Source organism: Maylandia zebra, linkage group LG23, assembly GCF_041146795.1.
Source record: "Maylandia zebra isolate NMK-2024a linkage group LG23, Mzebra_GT3a, whole genome shotgun sequence".
NCBI classification, from domain to species: Eukaryota; Metazoa; Chordata; class Actinopteri; order Cichliformes; family Cichlidae; genus Maylandia; species Maylandia zebra.
Genome location: NC_135188.1, coordinates 33,556,306 through 33,565,647, shown reverse-complemented (window position 1 = coordinate 33,565,647; position 9,342 = coordinate 33,556,306). Strand labels below are relative to the sequence as shown.

Below are 9,342 nucleotides of genomic sequence, written 5' to 3'. Positions count from 1 at the left end.
TAGGAAAACAGCTTACTGTCTTGACATCTGTAAATGTCTACCTGCTGATTTTTTTTGTTTGGTTTTTTTCCTTTCATTTATTTAGGGTTAAATTCAATGAAAATAATGAAGTCTGCTAGTCGTACTATCTGGAGTATGAAACTGCACTCTCATGTTTTCTGTCAACTCGTTAGTCACTATAAGATAAGCGGAGCGGTAGAAGTTAATTAGCAGTCTTTAGGGTATTTGGGCTTCCTAAGAAAGTACATCCTTGGTTGTTCTTTTTCTACCTGGTGGGAAATGTTTGTGGACCAGGTAAGGTTGGCCAAGATGTGGACCCTGAGGAACTTAAAGCTTTCTACTCTTTCTACCTCCTTTCCATCAATGTAGAGGGTGGAGTACTCAGATCACTTTGTTCTCCTGAAGTCGATTACCATCTCCTTGGTCTTGGTTGTGTTCAGATGTAGGTTGTTGTTGTCACACAATCTCTTCAGATCCTGAACCTCCTCTCTGTAGGCCCAGTATGCACAGTCAGACCCATCCATTTTTTGTGTTTTGCAGCTAAGATAGTGACAGCAGAAACACTTGAGCCTGGAAATGTCGAAATCAATGTACATTAAATCAACACCTTATAAAACAGATGATGACATTATGAGAAACTGCCCAGCAAATGTTTTGATGGTGAATAACCATCAGGTGTCTGCGTTTTGTTGATATATAGTCACAGTGAAAAATTGTTCTAAAATAAAAGTTGAAACAATGTTGCAGATGTTACACTGTTAAAGGTACTTCTCCAAAATTTCTTAGATGTCCTTGTTAGACTTGATAGCAAGAGCAAATTTGTGTTCAAGGATTCTTTTAAATTATTACTCAATTATAATAAAAAACTAAAAACAAAAGAACACGCTGTACCTCAAACTCACAAGCGCAGGCTTCTGAATCCATTTTTATCCTGAGCTAATTGAATTATTGCTTAACCAGTCCCATGCCTGGTTTACTATGTTGATGCTGAGAACGGGGAACAGATATTTGTAAAAGGCTGACGTGTTAGATTCACTATTCACTATCTGTTTTTCTCACATTATAAAAGCGTCTGGAACATCCGTATGGAAACAACATCCCCGTAGATCAGATCAGTTTTTGACCAGGAAGGTGATGGCGGGATTTGAACCCTTCAGCTTAAAACTTTCCTTTTTGCTAAAGCATATGGTTAGGGCTGATCAGGTGACCCTGAACCCACCCTTAGTTATGCTGCAATAGGCCTAGGCTGCTGGAGGCTTCCCATGATCCACTGAGTGTATCTTCTTCATCACATCGGTATACCACTTTGCCTTTAATTATTAGTTATTAATCTCTTGCTCTCCTTCACAGTGTGCCTTCTGTTATGTCTCTACTATTGTAGGATCGTTGCCTTAGAATATAAAGTGGCTTAAGGTGACTGTTATACATAAAACTGAACTGAATTGATCAGGATCTGTGCAGCAATGTGACTGAAAATGTCTTTGGATCTTTACTCTACCACTTTCCCTTGTTTGAAGGCTGAGGTATGGTTTAATGCTGACAAAGAGACAAACCGCTGTGCATGCAACAATTCCAGAGAGCAACAACCAGTCATTGAGTTTTGCCAGGAAACTTTATGTAGTTGTGTTTGAGTAAAGCAAGATGTGTGTTTCCGCTGTCTCCATCTGGGTTACATAAACATGTCTGTATTTTCATTTCCTTTTCATCCTGAAGATATTTTAACCCAAATTAAATATCCAGCCTTTCATGGATATTGAGTCTTCTTTTTCTGGTGTCCAGTCCTGACAGATATTGGAACGCTTGCTCCTGAGAACGTGGACGCAGCAGCCTGAAGCCTGTTTTTCATTCTTTCAATACTTGTGTAGAATAAATACTGTAATGTTACCTCAGTGGAGATAATGCTGATATTCCTGTAGATTCATGCACTGTGGGACTGAATTCCTTACAAACGGATCACCTGGCGTTCCTTTTCTTTGTTTCTACAGCTTATGTGTGCTGTTTATCTGCTGCTATAGTTTTGTAACAGTTTTGAGCCATACAACTTTAGGCTTTACAAATCTAATATTAAAATAATTTAATATAATTTAAGGGAAATGCATCTTTCTTAAACCATAGGTTCCAGTGACAAAAACATTAGCGTCCGCTGTTCACTCACTGCGTGGGAACAAAACTTCTTTTTACAGCGAAAAAAACCCCTAAACACAAGCACCGAGTACGCTGCCACGGAATGGGAAATTCACAGAGAAACTTGCGGATTCTTCCACTGACCGCTGCGGCACACCTGCACCTGCATCAGTAATTAGTTACTGATTACTTTTTTCACTTAACTTGACCAACACTGCATGTGGAACATTTATTCTCCCTAATATTGATCAGGAGGAAGCTGGCATCATCTTTCCAGATTACTGGGTTTTCCACTCATTAGTGTCTCACAGGTGAGCTGCAGCTTAGCCAGTCTGACTGCCTTGCACGTCAGTCCCAATTTCCTTGTTGCTTGTCATTTTTATAAAGGTATGAAAATACACTCAACCCTCATTCATAAGTCAGCATATCTGAGATGTTGGAACACATCCAGGACAAATTTTAGTACACTGAACTGTGATTGGTGAAAGCCTGTGGATTGACTGAATGCCACTGGAGGTCTTTTAAAAAATGATTGTTTTCCCTTTTTTGTGAGCTCATGTAGTCACACAGAAATACGCACACAGGTATCGAGATACACACAAATCTTTTTGCTACAATAACAGCCCCGTACCTTCTGAGCAGCTCCTGCATCCGCAGGAAGACACTGATGTTTGCAGAGAGGTAGCTGTTTGAGATGAAGGTGACATTTGCCCTGGAGGTAGTCAGTAATGACTACTTTTTGAAACTATGCTGATTATGCTTGTATACTTATAGTTAAGGAGGGTGAATGCTAGACTCTTACTTGTAATAGAGTATTATCTTGGTGCATTAAAAATAATTTTACTTTTTAAGAAAGGAATTACGAACACAGAAAATCAGAAAAATCACAAAATTAGAAAAAGTCAGATTTTGATCCACCATGCAACACCAACAGTAAAGCATCTGAATGGCAGCAGTTTCACTATCATTAAGCATTAAATGAATATGAAGTCGTTTATTTGTGCTTGTGTAAAATATTCAAGTAGCAGGTTGCTCTTTATTTAAACTTTACCGTCCTGTGTCCTATGTAACTGTAGGTACTTGAGTGAGTGAGTAATTTCAAACTGAATTTCTGCTATTACTGCAGCTCACACACAGAGACTTCGACACCCTGGCCTTCACTTTGGGGTAGAAAAGTAATTTTCAAAGAAAAATTAGATGTAGGAGAGAAATAGATCTGTTGCCTTTTTTGAATTAAACTGTGAGAAATAAATGTAAATATAAATGAATAAAATCCAGATTATCCTATAATTATAAAACTGAAAGCTTTTTGGTAATTGAAGGATATTTTATTTATCAATTTAATTTTTGGTTTTACTACACTGTAAAAACTGTGACTAGAGGTTACTTAAAAAAGTTATGGCAACAAAGTGACACTTGAAATAATTAAGTAGATTTTAATTTCAAAAGATTTATGTAAAATGTAGAGAAAATGTTAATTAAATTCAAATAGAAAACAAAAGTAGATATTAATAGAATTAAACTGTAAATATGTGTTGGATTTAGGGTCAAAATCTCAAACTGAAGGTTGAAATTGCCCAACTTTACCAAAAAAAATAATTGATATGAAATAAGTCTCTGAGAAAAATTACTTTGAATTTACTAACTACCTGGCAAATGTTTAGTAAATATCAACATGAACCTGAAATTTGAATATCCTTTACCGTTTCCTTTATCTCTGTTACTTATTTATGATTGACTAACAAAAACTTTAGTTAGTCAATCTTTTGTTAAATTGAATCACTCAATATAACTGTAGAACAAAGGTTTTTTAACTCATGTACATGGAATATCAATAATGTAAATCAACCTTTTATCCCAATTTGGATGTTTAACCTGAGAAAATCTAAGACACATGTAAGAGGAAGTAACATTTCTACAGCTACAGGACTGCACTTCTGTTAAATTTTAAAGTTGTTTTAAACTAATGTTTTATAGTAACATACACTATAAACAAAGAAAAGCTTCACTAGTGATTCCTCCAATTTGTTGCCTTTCAAACAGAATATTCCTAAGAAACTTGTAGGTAATAAAAAACAAACATTAAAATGAAGAGCACAAATACAGCCTGACACATTGCAGGTCATTTGGGTAAGATATGAATAAGTTGAAATTATTTTGAAAACTGAAAAGATAGCTGCATCTAACAAAGACAAACCAAAGGTTTTCAGTGAGCTTATTTCCCTTTCATTCTTTCAGAGTCCTCACTTAAGCCAATAACTTGTTCTTGAGGCTGTTCACTTTTGGTGAGAGCTTAGCACAATCCAGTTCAAGGAAAGTTTTCTGGAATACTTCCAAGGTGTATTTTAGCTCTTTGGGATAGGCAAGATTGACTGCATATGTCAATTCAACCAGCATTGCGCATGCTCTTGGAAAATTGCCCAGAGCAGGCATAACTCTCACACCCTCCAGCACAATGCCAATGTCATCCTCCTCAGATCCAACAGCCTTGATTTTGTAGATTTTCATCCTCTGTTCAGAAAGATCTTGTGACACACCATCCTCATCAGCATCCTGAAACAACAAACACATGGGTTTTCTGACTGTAGTTGCACACATGAAATATTTCCTGGACACATCCTGTAGCTGAATGACAAATAGAACATGATAATGCCTCAAATTATTTGAAACTTGACAAACACATATGAATAACAAAAACAGAATAATGTTTCTACTTCAACACTTACACTGTACTCTTTGATCAGTTGATCAATGGACTCCCCAAGGTACACCATCAAGCACCGAATAACCAGATTTCTGGTTATGTCATTGCTAGGATTGCTTGGTGACTGAAAATGAGCAAGAATTCCAAAAATTACCATCAGATAAGTGACCATTTATTAAGACAAAACTGTGAGAATTGGCAGTATTAAAAAAAAATGTTAAATATCAAATTATCATCACATGGAACATTATGTGCGATAATTAGCTGATGTTAATGCACATGCCTGGGTGCTGACAGTCAACACAAAGGTATTGTCAACATGCTTGTAAGCTTCAATCTTTAAATGTGTCGTTTTAGTAAATTACATTAATTTATTCTTTTAGTTTTTTATCTAATTTAGTTTATGTTCGTCAGAAAGGGTTTTTCCTTCTTGGGACAAAACAAAAACCCAGCAATACCTGTACTTGTGTTTTTTTGTTTGTTTTTTGTTTGTTTGTTTTTACTAAGAATAGACATGTATTTAAAATACAATTAAAACATGAAACCCATAATTGTGTTGTTAATTATATCAGTGACGTCCTGGCGTCCTCTTGCACTGACAAAAACATGCAAACAAATTAGTGGAGCTGTGCACCATGCAAATGAAATTTGACAAAAAAATTCTTTAAATAAAATTCCAAGCTGAAATGTCTGTGGAAAATACCTTGGCTATGATAGCCTGCAACTTCAATCCCATGGCTCCCCCCTTGGAATGTAAAAGGGCCAACAGTTTGGGAGTGTACTCATCCAGCATGGACATGAATTTGGGTTCAAGGTGTACCAGGGTGATCCTGTAGAACTCATCCTGCAGCTGAACGACAAAAAAAAACCATGATGCAGCCTCAAATTATTTGAAGTTTGAAAGATTACATTAAAAAAAACCAAAAGCCCACCCAAAATGAATTTGGAACTCACATGAGATGCCTCAAACAAAGCTGGCCATCTGGCTTTGATGTCTTCAATGCTGGGGGACAGGTTGACAATTTCATGTCGTCTATGTGCAAATGTTTTAGCCATTTTTTCTTTTATCACTTTGTTGTTGTCTCTTTTCTTGACTTCAGTAAGCAACTGAATTCTCTCTTCTTCTTGACTGTCCTCATCTTCACCTGCTGGATATGGCGGAAGGTAATTTACCTCTGCTTTCCGAGGCTTTTTCACTTTATTTGCAGACTTCTGGTTACCTGGACTCTTGTGTTTCATGGCATTGCATGTCAACTCAGGAACACCAAACCCTCTAAGTTTTGTACGATAATTGGCCATCTTGTATTTGATGCTTTGTTGCCAACCATAATAACCTGAGAAAGAGCCAGGTTCCTTGAGACAAGGGTATTTTGTCACAAGTGCCTCAGCAACATAACTAACCTGTGCACTTGAAGGATAGGCCGTAAATGTAAATATAGTTTCAGCCAACTTCTCAAGAATATCAGTCTTTACTTTGGAGGTGGGCAGAAGATTTCCATTCTTTTTATACTCCTCAGTGGCTCTTTCCAGGTACATCTCAGTTTCATATGCAAACTGTGGAATGGGAAACTGTTTCGGCCAGGGCTCACAACGTTCTGTGGTCTTCTGCCTTTTGAGAATAATGGTGTCCTGAGAAGAAGTAGTTGCAGCAGAGTCTGCATTGGATACAACTGACTCAGCATATGAGGAGTCATAGTCAGACAGTTGGCCAGAGGGGCCGCCAAAACTGTCATCAACCGGAGTCAAGCTTAGCATGACTGGGGTGATGCCAACAACCTTCACAGTGTCTTTGTCTTTTATCTGGTCAGCTCTGTGAAGAGTGAAGTAGTCCTGGAATTCTGGGTCAAAATACTGAAGACTGAAGTCATTTGAAATCCCAAAAGTATCCTTCACAACACTCTGCAGCTCCTCCAATGTTGGTGGGATCCCTGATGGAAGAACCAACTTCTCGATTTGGTCATCAATAATTACACGAAGCTTTGCCTCCATCTTGTTCAACCTAGAATAAAATGTAAATGGGCAGAGTTAAATTTCCCTTCAATTAAATAAAATTAGTTATTACTTTTCATTTATACAATAGTTGAGATATAAAACTATAAAACAAAAAGCACACTTCAACACACCAAATGTTGCAAATAACAAATACTTGGGAGATGTACATGTTATCAAGTTTTTGTTGTTGTCGTTTTGTTTTTTGTTGTTTGTTTGTTTGTTGAAAAAGATTTGCATATCTTACACTGCCATCCCATTTGCCAGGTCCTAAAGTGATGGAAAAATATATATCTAAGAATCTAAATAGTTTTTCATGACAAATGTAAGAGCATGGGTATCTATACACATTTGATGTTGAGATTATAGAGAAGAAGAAAAAAATCCTACAAATAATAAGCAATTATTTTCTACTTATTGTTTTTACAAAAACAAATAAGTTAGATTAAGTGGGGTCAACTTGGTAATTTTATGCCGCTTCAATTTCAAAACCATTAGTTTAATTTAATATAACATGTTATCACAACTTACTTTATAATGCACAGTCTACATGCTGATCAGGTGAATTTAAGTTGAGGGATCTTCCATTACCTGAAAGGAAAGCAACATTATCATTAATAGCAGTCTCCAAAATAAAAAATTTACACAAACACACGCAGTCATTCCAATAGATTAACACATTTCAAAACATATAAGGACGTTTACTGTTATTTTCTAATAATGATTCTACAAATTTTCTGGTGAGATATTTACTCTTAACAGTAAATATAAACTCACTGACACTGACTTAACGCCTCTAAACGAACACAAACCTTTAGAGCACTTTTGCAAATATGCGATGTCTTGATAAACCGAGCAGGTATTTGAAGTTTACACAGCACCTCGCATGAAAATATCTTAAAAGTTTGTCCAAATTCATGGGCTGCATCCTCCTGAGGACCCGGCCTTCGCGGTCTACGTGGGCCGGGTCCCCAGAAGGTCGGGTAGGCTGGAAGTAAACGGCTGGGGAAATTGGACGGTCTAGCCTTCTGATTAGCGTCACCGCTGTCTCGGTGGAGTTTAATAAACTCAGCCGTCTGCTCCTTGCTATCTAAAATATAACAGGACGCTGGAGTAAATTCTCGACCGTCTCACACTTTTGTTTAATCAGTTTTCTGTTTGACGTTTATTCAGCTGTGTGAAAATCCCGGAGGATTAATAAAGTTTTGTTTTATCTAATCTAATCTAATAACTTTAATCTCAGCCAAACCGATTTACTCACGAACAAATAAAACACCGAAAAAACCAAACAATAACATTTTTAGGTTGTCTAAGTGACTTATACATTACGTTTAAACTGAGTAGCGAAACCCCGCGGTGATCTGAAAATGATGTGCCGGGAATTGTGCCGTTCTCAGCGGCTTCAGTGACCCTCGAGCTCCCGGCTTGCTATCGAGCTGGTGGGTAGCAGATGCTCCGAAAACGTCGAAGCACTTTTGCAAACATGCGATATCTTGATGAACCGAGCAGATATTTGATGTTTACACAGCTACTTTCTCGCCTGAAAATATGTTAAAAGTTTATTTTGTGACCCAGAAAGATTACTAAGAGTAATTTTAAAACTTAGTAGCGGCCGCCATTATTGGAAACTGGAGTTCGAAAAACTGACTGTGGCTGACAAAATCACTCACAACTGAGCGCAAAACATTTTCATGAACTTTTAAACGTGGATGAAAGACGTTAAAACTCATCGGAATATGTCGTTGATGTTTTTTAATACGGTAAAACATGTGGTTAGTTAAAGCTGTTCAGTAACACAGTCGTGAAGGCTTGGAAAGTGACCTTGTGCTAGCAGTCCACTAACTGCCATTTGTGTAAAAATACGATACTATCATTACAGTGATGATTATTAATAAAATTTCGACGTATCATACTGTTTAAAACCTTTACTCAAAACCGATATACGTTATTGTTTAAACCGTGTCTTATATTTGAACAAATTAAGAAGTCTTACCTCTGACAAAATGGAGATGTCCACTCATGAAGCACGTGTGTCCTGCACGTGGCACAAAGGATTATGGGCGGAAGTGTTCAATGATTAAAATGAAAATGCTTTCATCAGTTAAATCTATTAGATTTCTTAAATTTTTTTAGTACTCAAACATTTTTTTTAAAATCTACTCAACAAACCATTGCTGAATTTACCCCAAACAAAACTGTGTAAATTTAAATAACTGAACATCTCAAAATTGTTGAATTTTGCTTAGATTTGATTAAAACTACTCATACACGTTTTTACTGAGTAATAATTACTATTACTCTCCTATTAGATTCTAATTAACCCCAATCACAGTTTTTACAGTGTATGGACCCACAATATTTTTTTTTTGGTTTTTTTGTTTTGTTTTGTTTTGTTTTGTTTGTTTGTTTGTTTGTTTGTTTGTTTGTTTGTTTGTTTGTTTGTTTGTTTGTTTGTTTGTTTGTTTGTTTGTTTGTTTTGGGTGGTGTAAAATAAATTCAGAGTATTGGAAAAACAGGAACTTTTC

General features: G+C 36.5%; 1 protein-coding gene across 2 annotated transcripts; it reads right to left on the bottom strand.

Moving 5' to 3' along the window:
- Nucleotides 1–4,253: 4,253 nt before the first annotated feature.
- LOC112429672 (uncharacterized) lies at nt 4,254–7,913 on the bottom strand. 2 transcript variants are annotated; one of them, XM_024801789.2, is made up of 5 exons: nt 7,349–7,913; nt 5,783–6,827; nt 5,532–5,678; nt 4,851–4,952; nt 4,254–4,677 (listed from the first exon to the last, which is right to left on the bottom strand). In XM_024801789.2, the coding sequence occupies exons 2-5, from the start codon at nt 6,815–6,817 to the stop codon at nt 4,372–4,374; spliced, it is 1,590 nt and encodes a 529-aa protein (XP_024657557.1). In that variant the 5' UTR covers nt 6,818–6,827; nt 7,349–7,913; the 3' UTR covers nt 4,254–4,371. The 2 variants fall into 2 exon arrangements, with proteins under 2 accessions (XP_024657557.1, XP_024657558.1); XM_024801790.2 differs by lacking the exon at nt 7,349–7,913 and having other exon boundaries at nt 5,783–6,941.
- Between the last annotated feature and the right edge of the window lie 1,429 nt (nt 7,914–9,342).